The sequence below is a fragment of the Girardinichthys multiradiatus genome, chromosome 2, assembly GCF_021462225.1.
Source record: "Girardinichthys multiradiatus isolate DD_20200921_A chromosome 2, DD_fGirMul_XY1, whole genome shotgun sequence".
Lineage (NCBI taxonomy): Eukaryota > Metazoa > Chordata > Actinopteri > Cyprinodontiformes > Goodeidae > Girardinichthys > Girardinichthys multiradiatus.
In genome coordinates this window covers 1,608,222-1,628,788 of record NC_061795.1, presented here as the reverse complement: position 1 = coordinate 1,628,788, position 20,567 = coordinate 1,608,222, and the positions used below count along the sequence as shown (strand labels likewise).

The window sequence follows — 20,567 nt, the reverse complement described above, 5'->3', positions numbered from 1 at the left end:
AGAGGGAGGACAGGCAGGTGGAAGGTCTTCTGAGGCTAGAAACCTGGGGTCCAGGAAGGAGGCGGAGTGGAGGCTCACAGCCGAGACGTTGAGGCTTGAATTTCCATATTCCTTTAAACATGGGTAGCAGGAGGCAAAAACCATTGATTCTCCGGTAGACTTTTCCTATGAGGCACAAAAGAAAAAACAAGATGGTCAGGAGAAAGGTTCAAAAACTACTGCAGAGCAGCAGAGGTCTAGCTGTTTACCACAATAGTGAGACGAGCTGACGCCTCCTTCTGGTTCTCCACTCCTTTTGAAGCCCAGGTTGATTGCTCGCTGATGAGCAACTGCTGCGCAGCAGCACCTGCCAGTCACACCCTGAGTAGGAGGGGCAAAAAAACACAGCACAAACACACAGGCTGCACCCAGCCTGCACACAACCACGTGGATATGACAAACAGGAAGTGATGACAGATATCAAGTGCAACAAATGATTGGACAATAACAAGAAGTGATTAGATTAAACTGAAGGCTATCATCGGAGTACTTATTATCTTCAATGGCACCTTTTTTTACACTTAATCTGTATGAATAAAATAAATTGATAAAATAAAAAAAATAAAAAACATCTGTCATCTGATTCCAGTAGTTTACTCCCTGGCATCCGAATTCCATTTACTTATTTAGTTTCACAGGCTTGATCTTTTAATAAACAAAGACATGGATTTTTCATAGATACTGTAGGGTGTAAATGTACATATTGGGACAAAATTGTTGAGACATGCCATTATATTCAAAAGGCAAATCCGTTTTTGGTTTAAAACAAAGAATGATGGGTTTGAAACAAACAATAATGAAGACATTAAAAAAAAGTATTGTTTTAAAATTAATAATAGTAATTATAGTAACCTGTATGGAGGTAAATTTGTCTCAAAATTATTCAATCCAAAAAAAAAAAAAACTAATCTCAATCAAAAATATTGAGTTGTGACCAAAACTTTCAGAGTTGTAATGATTTATTTTTTTTAAATGGAATATTTTATTTTGGAGAAAATATTGAATTGTTTGAAAAAACTTTTTTTGACTCATTTTTTTTCACGAAGAGAAAAAAGTTATTTTCAAAACATAATCTTTTATTTGCGCATGTCAAAAATCTTTCCTTATGACTCTCACTCTTTTGGTTTTGACGCTCTCTGTTTTTGGTTGAACTCAACAAATTTTGAGTGCTGGAAACATGAACATCCTGGGCGGGGCCTAAAGACGTATGATGTAAGACGTTTCCCTATTGGTTAGCGCTGACTAAAGCGGCCGCTCGAACTGCAGGGCTTGCAGCGTCGCTTCAGTGAGGAGACATCAACTGTACAGAAGAAAACTGCGGTCAAGTGAGCCGACAGTCAGAAATACGCGGTCACGCCAGCCGACACTAGTTCTCTCTTAAAGATTAACGTCGCGCATACAAGGCGCAGGGTCATCTATATTATAACCAGAATTAATATTTCATAATTTTACTGTAAAGGTTTGGAGAAATACACAACTACCCCAAGTGTAGTATAAAACTGAGTCCATGTCAGGCAGGCATCCCATAATCCTGTGTGTTGTCCTCACAACCCGTGATACTTCCTTCCTCTCCTGTGCAGTTCCCTCACCACACTGTCATGCTGAGACACAGAGTGCTTTCCACCGTGGCCCTGCAGACATTTGTAAGCAGCTGAGGAGATGAAGAAGAGCTGTTGTTGTACCTTCTTCAACAGGCGAGGGGCGTTTCCGGTCCAGGAGAGGTCAGAGGAGATCTGGATGCTCTTGCACATTAAGTTGTCCAGACCACTTCCCAGGACCTCATCGACCTCACCAAAAAGAAGCGTTTGTGGTACTTTGTTGGGGTAGTTGTGTATTTCTCCAGAAACCTACAGTGAAATTATGAAATATTAATTCTGGTTATAATATAGATGACCCTGCGCCTTGTATGCGCGACACTAATCTTTAAGAGAGAACTAGTGTCGGCTGACGTCACCGCGTATTTCTGACTGTCGGCTCCCTTGACCGCAGTTTTCTTCCGTACAGTTGATGTCTCCTCACTGAAGCGACGCTGCTAACCCTGCAGTTCGAGCGGCCGCTTTAGTCAGCGCTAACCAATAGGGAAACGTCTTACAGCGTTCGTCTTTAGGCCCCGCCCAGGATGTTCATGTTTCCAACACTCAAAATTCTTTGAGTTCAACCAAAAACAGAGAGCGTCAAAACCAAAAGAGCGAAGTCGTAAGAAAATATTTTTGACATGCGCAAATAAAAGTTTATGTTTTGCAAATAACGTTTATCTCTTCATGAGAAAAAATTTGTCATTTTAATCAAAAAAAGTTTTTTCAAACAATTCAATCTTTTCTCCCCAAAATAAAATATTACATTTAAAAAAAAAAAATCTTTACAACTCTGAAAGTTTTGATCACAACTCAGTATTTTTTGATTGAGATTAGTTTTTTTTGATTGAATAATATTGAGACAAATTTACCTCCATAACCTGGAGACAAAGCATGGTACCCATAACTTCATATTTTCTTGTTCAACCTTTCAAAGCAGTCACCACAAATGAGTGATTTCTGTAATTTTCTGAGATTTCTGCAGCTGTAGCAGGTATTTTGGCTCACATCTCATTAGTAAACAGCAAAGCGCAAGGTTGAACCAGCAACCTACTGGTTACAGAACGAACCTCTACCACCTGAGCCACCATCACCTGTATGTAAAAGAAAGGACACTTCTTCCCACTCCATGTAAAACCTAAGAGTAAATTTAGTTTTAGCTGTTTGTTCTGGGTCCAAGCTTAACAACATTTGGTAGCACATTTGGCTTTATCCAGTGTTTTCTCATTTATCTATATCATAATATCTCAGAACCTAAGGAACTCCACCATCAGCATAGACAATCTATCTACACATCCAACTCTGAGCTTAACATTGGTGTGTGATCCAAAACAAACTGAATCTGAGCTACCCTGCATCCACAGATTACTGTGTAGCTGTCAAAGATTGTTTTATTGCCTAAAAGTTCATTTCTAAAATATAGACCCTGCTAATCTGATCTGATTATACAGCATGGAAGCAGCTGCATATAGGCAAGAGGGTCAAAAATGTAGTTCTGTATTCTGTAAATGTGCTCTAATTCCATTGTTTGTATTTTTGTTTTTATATATACAGGGGTTGGACAATGAAACTGAAACACCTGGTTTTACACCACAATAATTTATTAGTATGGTGTAGGGCCTCCATTTGCGGCCAATACAGCGTCAAGTCGTCTTGGGAATAACATATACAAGTCCTACACAGTGGTCAGAGGGATTTTAAGCCATTCTTCTTGCAGGATAGTGGCCAGGTCACTACGTGATACTGGTGGAGGAAAACGTTTCCTGACTCGCTCCTCCAAAACACCCCAAAGTGTCTCAATAATATTTAGATCTGGTGACTGTGCAGGCCATGGGAGATGTTCAACTTCACTTTCATGTTCATCGAACCAATCTTTCACCAGTGTTGCTGTGTGTATTGGTGCATTGTCATCCTGATACACGGCACCGCCTTCAGGATACAATGTTTGAACCATTGGATGCACATGGTCCTCAAGAATGGTTCGGTAGTCCTTGGCAGTGACGCGCCCATCTAGCACAAGTATTGGGCCAAGGGAATGCCATGATATGGCAGCCCAAACCATCACTGATCCACCCCCATGCTTCACTCTGGGCATGCAACAGTCTGGGTGGTACGCTTCTTTGGGGCTTCTCCACACCGTAACTCTCCCGGATGTGGGGAAAACAGTAAAGGTGGACTCATCAGAGAACAATACAAGTTTCACATTGTCCACAGCCCAAGATTTGCGCTCCTTGCACCATTGAAACCGACGTTTGGCATTGGCATGAGTGACCAAAGGTTTGGTTATAGCAGCCCGGCCGTGTATATTGACCCTGTGGAGCTCCCGACGGACAGTTCTGGTGGAAACAGGAGAGTTGAGGTGCACATTTAATTCTGCCGTGATTTGGGCTGCTGTGGTTTTATGTTTTTTGGATACAATCCGGGTTAGCACCCGAACATCCCTTTCAGACAGCTTCCTCTTGCGTCCACAGTTAATCCTGTTGGATGTGGTTGGTCCTTCTTGGTGGTATGCTGACATTACCCTGGATACCGTGGCTCTTGATACATCACAAAGACTTGCTGTCTTGGTCACAGATGCACCAGCAAGACGTGCACCAACAATTTATCCTCTTTTGAACTCTGGTATGTCACCCATAATGTTGTGTGCATTTCAATATTTTGATCAAAACTGTGCTCTTACCCTGCTAATTGAACCTTCACACTCTGCTCTTACTGGTGCAATGTGCAATCAATGAAGACTGGCTACCAGGCTGGTCCAATTTAGCCATGAAACCTCCCACACTAAAATGACAGGTGTTTCAGTTTCATTGTCCAACCCCTGTATATATATATATAAAGACATATTATATATATATATATATATATATATATATATATATATATATATATATATATACAAAAGCTGTATGCACATCTAAATACAATCATGCCGTTTTGTTCTCATTGGTTGCTCACACTGAATATTTTCCTTTTTGCAGTCCATTTTTTCTTGCATTAACATGAAACTAAATACTGCAGTAGACAGCATTCCGACTTTAAACCATTTATCAGCTGCTTGAAACTTTTGATAAGAACTGTGCATAATCTATGTGGAAGACTTTGTCTTTGTTTATTAAGAGAATGTTTTCAGACAGATGCACTTACTTCGCAATATACTTTGCTTAATGTCAAGGTAAAAGCTTTTTCTTATTTTTCAGATATATTTTCTAACAGTAATAATGACCACACAGAGTTGCCTTTGAATGAATGTGTCAGAAATATATTATGTACAAATACTAGAAATCATCACATTCCGACACACTGGCAAAACAAATCAAAGGTAGCAATCAGAGCAGCACTAAAACAATACAAACAATGGAATTAGAGCACATTTACAGAATACATAACTACATTTTTCACCCTCTTGCCTATATGCAGCTGCTTCCATGCTGTATGATCAGATCAGATCAGATTAGCACCATCTATATTTTAGAAATGAACTTTTAGGCAATAAAACAACAGGCATGAAGGCTGCCTGTCTTAAAAGCAAAATGTTGATTTCTTAGTAGTTACCATTATTTCAAACCTTACTAACCAACAGCCATCATGGCAGAAAAGATAAAAATCATTGTGAAATGTCATCAAAGCACACAAAACAGATTCCGGGTTTGTTGCTTCTGTGGGGTCAGACATTGTTGCTGCTGATGTGACGTTGCTGCACATACTGTATACTTACTTGGGATGAGAGGGAAGGAAAAACAAAGAACCAACCAACCAGTGTTGGTGTGCCGGCACACCTACACTTTAAAACCTCCTACTTTCAGTCTGCAGATACCCCTTCTCCATTCAACACACTAGGATATCCGGCCAAGACAATCCCCTGAATATCCCATTTCTGAGGTTGGAGCAGTCCAGATGTCCTTCCGAGCAGACTAGATTACTCATAACACATCACACACAGTGGGAATATCTCTTTAAATTATCTTTTGCTATTTGGGGCACCCTTAAGATAGTCGGAAGGGAAAGATTGGGTCAAAAATCGGTATAGAAATCTAGCCGTGTGAACCAGGCATAAGTAACATCAAGCCTGAGCAACTGCCAAATGGGGCTCCCATATACAGTACAGACCAAAGGTTTGGACACACCTTCTCATTCAAAGAGATGTCTTTATTTTCCTGACTATGAATATTGTAGCTTCACACTGAAGGCATCAAAACTATGAATTAACACATGTGGAATTATATACTGAACAAAAAAGTGTGAAACAACTGAAAATATGTCTTATATTCTAGGTTCTTCAAAGTAGCCAACATTTGCTTTGATTACTGCTCCACACACTCTTGGCATTCTGTTGATGAGCTTCAAGAGGTAGTCACCTGAAATGGTTTTCACTTCACAGGTGTGCCCTGTCAGGTTTAATAAGTGGGATTTCAAGCCTTATAAATGGGGTTGGGACCATCAGTTGTGTTGTGCAGGAGGTGGATACAGTACACAGCTGATAGTCCTACTGAATAGACTGTTAGAATTTGTATTATGGCAAGAAAAAAGCAGCTAAGTAAAGAAAAACGAGTGGCCATCATTACTTTAAGAAATTAAGGTCAGTCAATCCGAACAATTAGGAAAACTTTGAAAGTGTCCCCAAGTGCAGTTGCAAAAACCATCAAGCGCTACAAAGAAACTGGATCACATGAGGACCGCCCCAGGAAAGGAAGACCAAGAGTCACCTCTGCCGCGGACGATAAGTTCATCCGAGTCACCAGCCTCAGAAATCGCAGGTTAACAGCAGCTCAGATTAGAGAACAGGTCAATGCCACACAGAGTTCTAGCAGCAGACACATCTCTAGAACAACTGTTAAGAGGATGTGAATCAGGCCTTCATGGTAAAATAGCTGCTAGGAAACCACTGCTGAGGACAGGCAACAAGCAGAAGAGACTTGTTTGGGCTAAAGAACACAAGGAATGGACATTAGACCAGTGGAAATCTGTGCTTTGGTCTGATGAGTCCAAGTTTGAGATCTTTGGTTCCAACCACCGTGTCTTTGTGCGGTGCAGAAGAGGTGAACGAATGGACTCTACATGCCTGGTTCCCACCGTGAAGCATGGAGGAGGAGGTGTGATGGTGTGGGGGTGCTTTGCTGGTGACACTGTTGGGGATTTATTCAAAATTGAAGGCATACTGAACCAGCATGGCTACCACAGCATCTTGCAGCGGCATGCTATTCCATCTGGTTTGCGTTTAGTTGGACCATCATTTATTTTTCAACAGGACAATGACCCCAAACACACCTCCAGGCTGTGTAAGGACTATTTGACCAAGAAGGAGAGTGATGGGGTGCTGCGCCAGATGACCTGGCCTCCACAGTCACCGGACCTGAACCCAATCGAGATGGTTTGGGTGAGCTGGACTGCAGAGTGAAGGCAAAATGTCCAACAAGTGCTAAGCATCTCTGGGAACTCCTTCAAGACTGTTGGAAAACCATTTCAGGTGACGACCTCTTGAAGCTCATCAACAGAATACCAAGAGTGTGTGGAGCTGTAATCAAAGCAAAAGGTGGCTACTTTGAAGAACCTAGAATATAAGACATATTTTCAGTTGTTTCACACTTTTTTGTTCAGTATATAATTCCACATGTGTTCATTCATAGTTTTGATGCTTTCAGTGTGAAGCTACAATATTCATAGTCATGAAAATAAAGAAAACTCTTTGAATGAGAAGGTGTGTCCAAACTTTTGGTCTGTACTGTACATGTTGGCTGCAACAACGTTTGTTTATCAGTTCGTACATTTTTGGTTGGAAAATATAAGTTAGCATGGCACGGGCTCGTAGTGCCTAGTATCTAGAGCGAGGTCCAAGCCGACTGTAAGTACTTCTACAGGAGTGTGCTAAGCATCTATTTTCAAAGGTTAAACTGCTTGAAAATAATATCTTAGTCTATAAATGAAAAATAAATCTAGATAGTAACTGTTAGAATTTTAGGAAGACTAGGTACATGTTGAATTCATGGTTACTGAAAAGCAGCTCACCGAGGAGTTGTATGGTTTTCATATTAAAGTCTTGTGGTCATTAGCTCAAGCCAACAGTTACATAAAACAGGATCATTCTTACCTTGCTGGTTATAACAGCCACGTTTTCCTTTGTGCGGTATGCTGACACTTTTCATACCCAACTAAACTGGACATGTACTTCTTTGACAACACTAACTAGCTCTCCACATCGATGTATGACATGTTCAGAAGCCAAATTCTGACTACATTTGCTATCTTGCAGCTGGTACGGGTCTAGTGCATCAAATTATTTATCATTTTTTTAAGGCCACCATATTTTCCTTTATTATGTGTTGTCAAGTTTATGCTGCTTGTTTGATAGTCGGTGGTCACTTTTTGTGATGTCACTACGATCAGTGTTTATTTTCTTATTAGTTAGACAGAAACTACAAATTCATTCTCAGGCTTTGTCCTGGATTCCAAAAAATTGAAAAATTTCACAAAGTATTTCTGTACAGTGCAAGGCTAATTTCCTGAACTTTGTTACCACACAGACATTTACAGAAGGCATCACTAACCAGCTGATTGGCTGCTACGTGGGCTCTCTCCAGGACCCCGGTTGTGTTCTAGTGCGGCTCTATGGCAGAATGACAGACCTCTATGTGAATCGCAATCGAGAGGTGGAGATGTTCAAGGTCTTCCACGCCCATGGCTGCGGCCCTGAGATCTACTGCAGCTTCCAGAACGGCATCTGTTACGAGTTTGTGCGAGGAACTGTGCTCCAAGATGAGCTACTGCAACAGCCGTCCATCTACAGGTCTCTGCTGCCACAAACTTTCACAGAGCTCTTTTAAATTGATTTGGGAAGCAGGACATAAGTTCAAAACTGCTAAAGGGAATCTGTAATTAGAATACATGCTAAAGAAATGCTACCATCCCAGATGTGCAATTGATCTTTGACAATAGGATGAAAATAATACCGTTTACCATCATCCTGGCTTTTAAACTAGCCACAACCTGGATGGTCCTTCTTATTTCCATTAGTACCTAAAAAGATTTAAAAAAACAAAGATTCTGCACACAATTCACAATAGAATGATTTAACCTCGGGTTTGAAAAGGCAGGTCAATTCCACCACTAAATGTAACTGTTTTTCCTCAAAGCTACAACAAGAGTTTGAATTTTAAAGCATTCAGTTTCTAAATATTTTTCCAGACATCTCAGGAATCTCAGTTTGAAGAATCGTGATGTCATGTTGGTTAAGTTTGAGACCCTCACTCAAGCACCAATGACGGACACCAAAGAGAAGTTTGAAAAGGTTATTGCGACAAGTTATTGTAAATGAATGGGTCTTGTGGGTTCACAGGAAGAAAAGGATAGCCAGCATAAATATTTTTCTACAGTATAACAGACCAACACCGTTACTCACAGCACAGGACAGTAGGACACAATACAGCCAGCAAAGCTGAACAGCCAGGGCTACAATAAACATCCATCATTCATCTCTGCACAGTACCATTGCTGGTGGTTACCCAGAAAACCTTATGTCACAGCTAGGAAGGCTCAAGAACATGAAATCAAGTGGTTGAAAGGTCACATACGCAAGGAGGCCCATTATTTTAAAAAGAACAAGATAAGAATGCCAAATGGAAAGGGAGTTGTGTTTCTGCTCCGATAATGCTTGTTTGTGCAATAACAGCAACAGACAGGGTCATCTGAGAAAATGTTTTTTTCTTGACAGATTGATTGCAGCCGAAATGGGAAAAATCCACTCGATCCACCGTGGCCGACCTGCAGAGCCTCTGCTCTGGCCCAAGATGTCTCATTTTCTTACACTGGTGCAGAGCAGCAACACCAGGACTCCAGCTGAGCAGCCGTGCACAAAAAGGTAAAGCACAAACCACATGAAAATGACTCTGAAGAAAAAATGTCATGAACACTAATATCCATGTTACTATCTGCAAGAACTAGGAGGGTATGGGAAATTCCAAACAATATGAAGTCCACAATCTTGCAGTGAGAGAAATTTCTCTCAAGTGTAAAACATTTAAGAAAGCTGCCAATTTTCCAGCAAAGTCACCCTAATGTCAGCTCATGCAATGCTCTGAAAAATTGCAAAAACCTAACACCAAAATAAACACGTTAACATGTTAAATGTTCAGGTTTATGACAGTATGGTTGTAAAAAAACCAAACATGTACTGCCTGTTTTTGAAGACCAGACTTGTGTCTTCCCTTTCAAAACAATATAGCATGCTCAGTTGAATCTGAATGAACCACAAGACTTCTGGAACTACAATTAGATGGATGACACCAAAGTATAGATGCAGCATAAACATCTCATACCAACTGTCAAGCATGGTAGTGGAGGGGGATGATTTGGGCTTCATTTAAGGCTAGAAAACCCAGGTACCATTTATTCATTGAGTCAACAATAAAGTCCCCGGTACACCAAACTACTTTGGAGTCAAAAGTTAGCTATTCAAAAAGAAAAGAGCTGGAGTGTTTCAAAAGGCCCGGTAAAAGTAATGACTTAAGTTTAATTAAAAGGATTTGGTCTCACTTGTAAAAAGTTGTGTTTAATTCCTGAAGCCCTCAGTGACATTTACTTTGAGTTTAATAAATAGTGACAGTGTGGAACTGATTTAGTATTTCTGTATGCTTGAGGTAACTTTGTGAGTCATGACTGTTTAGCCAGGTGTGAGACGGTTTAAGTGGCCGTTTTAATGGTTAAGAAATCTGTCAGTTTTCTGTGTACTGAACAAGTACAGCAGTAATTTCTTTGCCATGATCTCTTCGATAGTAACCAGTCACAGCTTTTATCTTTTTGAAGTAGCCTCACTTACCCCATTTCTTCACCATGTTCTCACATTATTCAGACCTGCTAACAGGTTTTCAGTTAACTGTTTTTTTTCTCCTGTTTTGCATTTTGCTGAGCTGGCATTGGTCAAACAGCTGAAGCAGGGGAGTGGCCTTAATGGCAGTGACTGCATTATCTCTGACAGAGGTCACGAGGTGCAGGGTGAGAGAGGCCCTCTAAACACTACGAAGAAACAGATGCTTGGCCATTAGCTTCCTACTAAGCTCTCCCTTATTGGTCAAACGTTCAACCTTGTTTGTGTTTGCAGCAAGGGGGCCAGAAGTCCATGCAAACATTGGAAGGGGTTGGTTTTTTTTATTTCAGAAAGTGGGTAAGGTATTTTTTACTGGTGTGATAGTGGGTATACATCAACGTTACAAGAGAAAATAATTATCAGCTTGGGTAAAATGCAGTAAAGCCGAAGAAAAATTATAAATAGTTTTCTCATTTTTTTTTTTCAAATGAAGACAAGAGTGTCATGCATTTGTATTCAGTCCCATTTTATCTGCAACCCTAAGTAAAACAACTGCCTACACAGGTCACGTTATGAAAAAAACACAGTCTCTGTGTAATTTCATCTCAGTATAAAGTCAGCTGTTCTGTGAAGGCCTCAGATGTTTGTTGGAAAACATTAGTGAACAAACAGCTTCATGAAGACCAAGGAACACAGCAGACAGGTCAGGGAAAAAGTTGTGATTTAGAGTTAGGCAATAAAACAATATCTCAAGTTTAGAACATCTGGTGGTTGCCGAGAGGTACATTGCAACCCTGGAGGAGCTGCAGAACAACACAGCTCAGGTAGGAAAATCTGCTGATATGACAATTAGTCATGCACTCTACTAATCTGGCCTTTATGGAAGAGCAAACGGAAGCTGATCGGAGTTAATCAGAACAACAACTCTAAACATACAGCCAACGGAATAGCATAGATCCAAGCATTTTGGCCAGAATGGACCAGTCAAAGGCTGGAACAATACAGGACTCAGAATTTGTGGAAAAAAAAAACATAAAAATTGAGATGCATAGACGCTCATTCATCTATTCTGACAGAACGAAGCTATTTGAGCTCTAGATGTGCAAAGCTGGTAGAAACATACCACACAGACTTTCAGCTTTAATTGCAGCAAAATGTGGTTATAACACATTTTTGTAACAAATTTCCCTCCAAGTCACAGTTAAACACTACACTGTATTGCTTTATCACATAAAATCCCAATAAAATCCATTCAAGATTGAGGTTGTGAGCTTGATGTAAAAAATTTCAAGGGCTCTGGATACTTTAAATCAAGCAGAAAGTCTAGCTTTTGCAAATTATGTCAAATTAAGTATGTCTAAAACATATTTTCTCCCTTACCTGTGCTCCACATTAACAATTTTTTTCAAGGCTTCAGTTTTACACAGGTGCTCGTCTGTCTGCTGCATATTTTCAAATGAAAACTGCAGTTTAAACATACAGAGGTTGGACAATGAAACTGAAACACACAATGATTTATTAGTATGGTGTAGGGCCTCCTTTTGTGGCCAATACAGCATCAATTCATCTTGGGAATGACATATACAAGTCCTGCACAGTGGTCAGAGGGATTTTAAGCCATTCTTCTTACAGGATAGTGGCCAGGTCACTATCCTGCAACTTCACTTTCATGTTCATCAAACCAATCTTTCACCAGTCTTGCTGTGTGTATTGGTGCATTGTCATCCTGATACACGGCACCGCCTTCAGGATACAATGTTTGAACCATTGGATGTACATGGTCCTCAAGAATGGTTCGGTAGTCCTTGGCAGTGACGCGCTCATCTAGCACAAGTATTGGGCCAAGGGAATGCCATGATATGGCAGCCCAAACCATCACTGATCCACCCCCATGCTTCACTCTGGGCATGCAACAGTCTGGGTGGTACGCTTCTTTGGGGCTTCTCCACAAAGTAACTCTCCAGGATGTGTGGAAAACAGTAAAGGTGGACTCATCAGAGAACAATACATGTTTCACATTGTCCACAGCCCAAGAGTTGCGCTCCTTGCACCATTGAAACCAACGTTTGGCATTGGCATGAGTGACCAAAGGTTTGGCTATAGCAGCCCGGCCATGTATATTGACCCTGTGGAGCTCCTGATGGACAGTTCTGGTGGAAACAGGAGAGTTGAGGTGCACATTTAATTCTGCCATGATTTGGGCTGCCATGGTTTTATGTTTTTTGGATACAATCTGGGTTAGCACCCGAACATCCCTTTCAGACAGCTTCCTCTTGCGTCCACAGTTAATCCTGTTGGATGTGGTTCGTCCTTCTTGGTGGTATGCTGACATTACCCTGGATACCGTGGCTCTTGATACATCACAAAGACTTGCTGTCTTGGTCACAGATGCGCCAGCAAGACGTGCACTAACAATTTGTCCTCTTTTGAACTCTGGTATGTCACCCATAATGTTGTGTGCATTTCAATATTTTGAACAAAACTGTGCTCTTACCTTGCTAATTGAACCTTCACACTCTGCTCTTACTGGTGCAATGTGCAATCAATGAAGACTGGCTACCAGGCTGGTCCAATTTAGCCATGAAACCTCCCACACTAAAATGACAGGTGTTTCAGTTTCATTGTCCAACCCCTGTATAACAGTAATGGTAGGGTCATGTATAAGTAAACTGCACCACATGTGCAGGCCCAATAGAGGGTGCTGTATTGTGACACATTTGCATGACTTTACACAGTTCAGTGCCGCTCACCAGCAGAGAGATTCAGAGCGAGTCCTAATGATCTGGAAATGATGAATAATTAGGATGTAAACCTGAGAAGTGTTAGAAAATTATAGTAAAAAGGGGAAAGAATATTAAAGTGAACATTTAAGAAAATTAGATATTATTTATGGGATCATATGCATTTAAAACTGGAGTGTATGTCTGTTTGGATAATCACTTTCCTCTTCCCAGCGTGACATGAGACAGAGGCCGACAAACAGCAGGAAAAAAAAGGTTCTTCAATTTGCATCAGAGAAACTTTTGGTACTCAAAAGTGTATCCAAGTGCAAATATGAATGTGGTCTTCAGAAGAGTGGGTAAAAGAAAAGGCAGAGGGAGCACAGGAAGAGGCTGCACCTGCAGAGGAGGTCTTCAGCTCTCAAGCCACCCGCTGTGTGGAGAGGGAGAGACAGACATTGGAAGAGGAGGAGGGGGATGCAGGAAAGTGAAGGAGGCTGCAGCAGCTGCATGGTTCAGAGAGAGAGAGAGAGCACGGTGGAAGTCAGAGATGGCAGAGGAGAGAAAGAAAAGTAATGGAAAGCATGAGTGCAACCTCTTTTTCTCCCACCGGCCCCCTGCTGAGTCGCCCATTTGTGCTCCTGTACTTCGCCTAAAACCCCCCCAAAAAATGTGACAAAAATCTGCAGTTCGGGGCTTCTGTTTGAAATCATATGTAAATAAGGCACATTGATAATGAAGCGCCAGAGGAGGAAATTCCACTAATTACTTTACAGAGACTTGACAGAGAGCAGGAGGCGAACGTACTTGACACCCTCCATTTCATGAAAAGGATCGAAAAGAGAGGAAAAGATATGATGGCAAGACGTCAGGTTTCCATTTAAATTAATGCAAGTCTTTCATTTGGCTTTTCAATCCAACTATTCGTGTGACAAACTACGTGACAAAGTCAGTTGGTTAGGTTGGTGAAATGGATGAGTTGAAAAGGAATTAGGGTGATTCACCATTGAAATGCCAGCTTCAATTCACATTAGAGAGGATAAAGATCATTTGTACGAGTCAGAGGGGGTTCGATTCTTACTGACTAAAATTCTGCGGGCAAGTAAATGTAATTAAGCACTCGATTCTGAATTTAAAGCTAATAAAAAAGCAGTAAAGGAAGAAAATTTTGAGTATTAAAGAGTCAGCTTTGAATAAACGTATCTCTTAAATTTGTTTTACACAGTTAAATTCATTGGAGGATTAAAAATGAAGCAAAGACATCTTCACACAATAAAGTTCTGAGAGTCAACCTGTTCTTGATTTGCTGACACTCTGAAGAAAGAATGTCTAACTCGACCTCAGGGACAGAATGCTGGACTTATTAAGCGCGTGTTGGTGGACTTGTATATAAAAGCAGAGCCTGAGTGTCACCATCATAAACAAAGCAAGCCTCTTTTTGCTTTTATTGCGTTCCTCGCAGGCCGCACTAAATCACGTCCGTAAGTGTGTATAATACCGCAGCGTCTGTTTGTTACCCATCGGATAAATAGGTACTGTTTAAATAACACTGTTTAGAAGCACTGTCTTGCCTGGACAGACAGAGGACAGAGGGGCGGCAAATAAAAATGAATTAGCTAGGTAGATGTTTGTGCCGCAATTCTTCCGGGTGCATTTAGCACTGACTTCTGAGGACATTATAGTGATCAACAGAGGGAAAAACAAGACATGTGACCTCTCGCTGAGGCGTGCTGGTTTACAAACACGCTCTTCCTGTGAAGAGTTCAAGACATCTGGACTGTGGTCCGATTTTCCATCGACTTTTATCATTTAAGAGTTGAACAATTTTTAAGATGAATGCTTCTGAGAATCATTAATGATGATTAAATTAGAGAGACACAGCTCACAATCATCCTAACTCCAGTTTTTGTAAACCTTTAACCTGTATACACGTACAGATTTTAGCCAATTTAGATTTTTCTTTAGGAACTAAAATAGAAGAAGATGTAAGAATGGCTTTTACATTCCCCACATTGTTTTGTAATAAACAATTTAAACAAAAGCTAAAGTTGACTTTTACAGAAGAGAAAATGTGAAAGAATTGTAGCTATTAATTAGTTTCAAAATCATTTTTAATATTCAAACATAAAGTCTCCTTTTTAATGTTAACTGGCTCAGATGGAAGTCTTTAAGCCTAATAGGTAGATCTATTACATGTGGACGTTAAACAAAAATTCCTTAAAAATTAAAAAAATCTAAAACTTAAAAAAATACTTCAGTATAATATTTTTGTAGAAATTGTTGATTTTGTTCACAATACTTATTTCCTATCATTTGATGTTTTTGGTGTCTAAATAAATTTGGTCAAAATAGAGGTCGGAATGTTTTATTTATTTAATTAATTCAATTCAGTTAAGCTACTGTAATAAAATATGAACTTATTTCAAGGGTAATTGTAATTCTCTGTCAGTGGTACCATTAGCTGTGGAGCGTGTTGTATGTGTCCGTAGAACAGGTGATTTAGCTGGTTGTACTTCCTCCAGCTCTGTGGCTCTCCGAGAGGTGCCGAGCTATGAAACCTTGATGGCGGAGATGGAGTCGTTGAAGATACACCTCTCTCAGACGGATTCACCGACTGTCCTTTGCCACAATGATCTTCTCACCAAAAACATCATCTACAACAGCTTTGAAGGTGAGGAGAACCTGTTGGTTTCAGATAAAATGGTGTGAGAATTATTTCATTTAATGACTATAAAAAAGTATATGACTAACATTTTTCCCATCACATAGCACTAAATACCACTGTCCTGTTACGATCCGTTGTTAGATGAATGAATATCTTCCTCTGACCTTACCTTTGAGTTTACCTTTTTTATGCATCCAGAAGCAAATTTGTTGCAATCTTTTATTCATCCTTCACACGATATCCACAAAGCTGCCCAAGGTGGCTCTAAAGAGACTCGCTGCTACTTTGACCTTTTGCTCTAAGTAAAATACATAAAGGTTGTCAGTTGTTTGTCCATACCATGGAGGTGTTTGTCAGGTTGTCCCGGTAACCGCTGCCGTCCTTTTCCTCTCCCATCAGGGACGGTGAAATTTATTGACTATGAGTATGCTGATTACAACTACCAGGCTTTCGATATTGGGAATCACTTCAATGAATTTGCTGGTAGGTCTGAGCAGTTTTTTCTTTACATGTAGGTCATAAGATTCTGGCAACATAACAGCTCATATGTCCTCATTGGGCTGCATCTTTCACTGCAGTGTTTTATGTTTCTGCCATTGTTTGACATGAAACTGCTTTTCTTCTGACAACGGAAGGACAAATAGTACAGACAAGCCAACATTTATCTTCAGATTCCTCATGTGATACTGAAAATATATACATGTTTATATAATATACCTCATGTTGTCTGTAAGTGTAACAAACAACCTTTATCCAGCATTTACAAAATGATTCTCATTTTAAATTATTAACAGAAGGCAGCAAACTTGTCCAAACCTGTCCAAAAATGTTACAATGTGGGCTTTATAATGTGGGAAATTTACAGACAGAATGTTAAAAGGAAAAATTGTAGCAGAAAGGAAGGGTTTCTTTTTATCTAAGGAAAGTAAAGCTGAAAGGATAAATATTCTCCATTCTAATTAATGCAACTTATAATCTTCTATCTCAGATTTAGAGTATACCACAAAGATGGAACGCATCGTAACAAAAGCAATGTTAGGTGATTTGCTATATTTTACAACCTTAATCAAAATTATATCGACTGATCCTGGAATAAAGGTACAGTTACGCCTGAAATTATTCATACCCTTAATAGATTTAGATATAAAGCCAGATTTTTATTTATTAGATTTTTTTTCTTAGGGCTGCACGGTGGAGCAGTTGGTAGCACTGTTGCCTTGCAGCTAGAAGGTCCTGGGTTTGACTCCTGGTCAGGGGACTTTCTGCATGGAGTTTGTAGTTGCAAAGAAGTTGCAGTTTAAGGTCACATTTTTCATCATAACTTGTGTTTTAAAGTCCTTTAAACAAGAAATCAGGAAAAGTGCTCAGCTTTTCTGGCTGTGTGGAGCATAGAGTATTACAGCACACTAAAGGAGCATCCTCCAATTAATCTAAGACTGCACTCTCCACCTGAACAGATACCCCACTTATATTGGTTTTAGTTTGTGTTACTATACAAAAAAAGCTGAAAGCAAATTAATATGGCAATATAAACAATATTAACTAACATTAAATGTTGTTGGCATTTATTTTAGCTTAAGTTTATTTGTTGACATCAAAATAGCAAGAAATAAAAGTTATAAATGCTGTTGTCATAATATTGTTTTCAAGATGTTAACAGCGGTGAGAACTATTTTTGCTTGTCTGTTAGATCATGCTGTACATTTGTAATTACTGTGTATACCATGTATATACCCTGTTTTTTCTCAAGGTTATCATACTTTAAAAACCTCATACCAGCCCCTGCTGACTCTCAGACAAAGACATACAGTATTATTTCTACGAAAGCTGTTTTCGTGACATTTAAATAATTTTCATGACATTTTCCTTTCATCCTGACACACTGCAGTTAAAAGTTGCTTGAAAAAAATGGGAATGTTTTTCCTGCAACACCTGTTGAAAGATTGCTTGAGTTAGGCAAATTCTTACAAACTGTTTAGTATAAATAGATAGTCATTACCTTTATGCTAAATTGTTTTGTAATAAACAATTTAAACAAAAGCTAAAGTTGACTTTTACAGAAAAGAAAATGTGAAAGAAATGTAGCTATTGATTAGTTTCAAAATCACTTTTAATATTCAAACATAAAGTTTCCTTTTTAATGTTAACTGGCTCAGTTGGAAGTCTTTAAGCCTAATAGGTAGATCTATTATGTGTGTGTGCGTGTGTGTGTGTGTGTGTGTGTGTGTTTGTTTGCTTGACTCAAGGTGTCACTGATGTCGACTACAGCCTGTATCCGAGCCGGGAGCTGCAGAGGGACTGGTTGACGGCTTATCTGGAGAGTTACAAGCACAGCACGGGCCGTGAGGCCACAGTTACAGACGCAGAAGTCACGCAGCTCTACATTCAAGTCTGCAAATTCTCACTCGTAAGTGTCTGCTCACACTTACCTTTTTCAAATGTTACAATAATAAATCCTAAAGTTGTTTAAGGCACTTTAGGGAAGTGACAAATTTTCCTTATCTTTCATTCAGTTCTTGTGTAGGTGAAATTCACAGAAAGAGGAAAAAAACATTCACGTTATGAGATTAACGCTTTCATCTCAGCAACATCCAGATGTGTGCAGACCTCAGAGATGACAGATTGGCATCACCTTACCGCCACATTCTGATAATTTACTTTTCCAGTACCACCATTCCCCTCCAGAAGAAAACCAAACCACCCTGTTTAAGCCACCGCCGCTCAAAGTTTGATAGACTCCGTCCGAGTTGATTAGAAGGTACCGCAGGGAAAAATGAAAGACGGCAGCCAAAATTATTTTCCTCATGACCACAATTTTCATTCTTTGGTGGCTCAAGTGGTCCTGAGCTATCTCTGATAGTGCTTCTACAGCACTATCAAATACAATATGCTACTATAATATGCTACTATAATATGCTAAATTGTCCTAGCAATTTGAAAAAGGGGGGTGGTTGGGGGGGTTGATGTGAATGTCTCTTGAAATAGCCCAGAAGTGATAAGGAAGGATATTACTTTTTAAAAGAACCCATGCTTTGGCCAAAAACACAGAGAGGGATAAATTAGTAAAAGGGAGAGTTGGATGGGTTAGGCTGGGGGGTGAAATATGGCCGGGAATGGAGTGGGAGAAGTGATAACATCTTGTTGATTGAATTCAGATTTTCTGTGAAAGACTGAGGAGCGTTTTTTTTGACTTGGAAGATGTGAGAGAAATTGTTTGCCGGCACATAAAAAGCCAAGTTTCCAACTCTGGTCATTTAAACGTTTCATGAGTCAAAATGAATGACACAAAGTGTACAATAATAAAGCCAACCGCAGAAGCCCTGTTTTAAGTTATAAGTGTTGTTTTTAATTAATATTTAGCACTGATGCATTAGATTATATAATGTATGGAGACAGGAAGCATTCTATCCAGTGTCAACTTACTTAACTCTAATTAAAAATTAAGCTATGAAGACCTTGTGTCCACCTTATTAGGTCTATTTATGCATTAAAAATCATGCTAGTTTTCTGATGTTTGTTTTAAAGAGGTTCTTAAAAGACAATTCCCAAACTGTCCTTCTTAGCTTCACAATTCTGCATTGTTTTTTTACTATTTTAAAATGTTTGTGCAAAATTCATGATCGCAATGAAAAATGTGTAGGACCCCTGTGCAAAAGTATTCATGTCACACAGAGCCTTTTCACATTTTGTCACATTACAAGCACAAACATCAATGGATTTATAGGATTTTATGTCATGTATGTAATAGACCAGGACAGAGTAGGGGAAGTAATGTGATACACGGTTTACATATTACAAATAACAATTCGAAAAGTGTAACGTCCATTTATTTTTAGTTCCTTTTACTCTGATACACCTAAATTAAAGGTAGGGCAACCCTTCTCAGATTTTCTTTTGTAAAGAAAACTGTAGATAATGTACCATTATTCTTTCACTTCACATTTATGCTCTATTTATGCTTTGTATATGCTCTATTTTTTTGTTAATTACTTAAAATTCATATAAAATCATTTTTTTTTTTATATTTAGGGTACAACATGTGAAACGTTTAAGACACTGCATGTAGCAGATTTTTGAAAATCCTGATAATTAGCTTCTAACCTATTTAGTCTGAATGTTGATCTTTTAGTTAGTTTTCTATCCAGTTTATCAAATGGGGTAAATATCACAAAGTGTATAAATTTGCTACTTTAGTCATCAGTTGGAGTAAACAAACCAAACTGAATTCATTCAAAAGTAAAGTCTCAGTTGATAATAATGTTGTGAGCCAATGAGGGAAGCTGTGTGGCCAGTTGCCAAATATGTTAAAAGACCGAAGCTGTCTCTTTCCCTTCTTCACCTCCAGGAAATGCTGCCAAGAAGCAGTGGGGTCCTTGCAACTCATCCTCTTCCCCTCCGGGGATCCACCGCGTCATCGCAGCTAAGGCCCGGGGCTATGTGGTGTCGCTCTTTCCACACATCTTTGTCGTGCTTTTTTCCCTCGCCAACTCTCCGCTACCAACGGTCTCCGCTCAGGGTTAGATTAATGCTCCTCCTAATGAAGAGCAGTTACTAATCATACTGGAAGCTCGCTCAATTTTTTTTCCAACTAAGGAAGGAGATTAGAGATGAAAATCTGCCAGGTTTGGCATGGAAAGGCAAGGGAAACCACACAATGCTCCACAAGTATTTCATTCCACCCTTTATTTGATTATCAAATAAAAATGTGATTATATCACTGGGCCACAGAACAGAGGCCCGTCTGGATCTTATTAGGATGTGCTATTAGTGGC

General features: G+C 39.6%; 1 protein-coding gene across 1 annotated transcript in view; it reads left to right on the top strand.

Moving 5' to 3' along the window:
- zgc:113516 (uncharacterized protein LOC541449 homolog) overlaps positions 1–20,567 on the top strand; it is a 54,678-nt gene that overhangs the window by 12,996 nt on the left and 21,115 nt on the right. Inside the window, exons 2-6 of the mRNA XM_047385223.1 lie at positions 8,132–8,394; positions 9,319–9,465; positions 15,653–15,801; positions 16,195–16,278; positions 18,042–18,202. Coding sequence (XP_047241179.1) covers positions 8,132–8,394; positions 9,319–9,465; positions 15,653–15,801; positions 16,195–16,278; positions 18,042–18,202 — 804 coding nt within the window. The remainder of the gene's footprint in view (positions 1–8,131; positions 8,395–9,318; positions 9,466–15,652; positions 15,802–16,194; positions 16,279–18,041; positions 18,203–20,567) is intronic.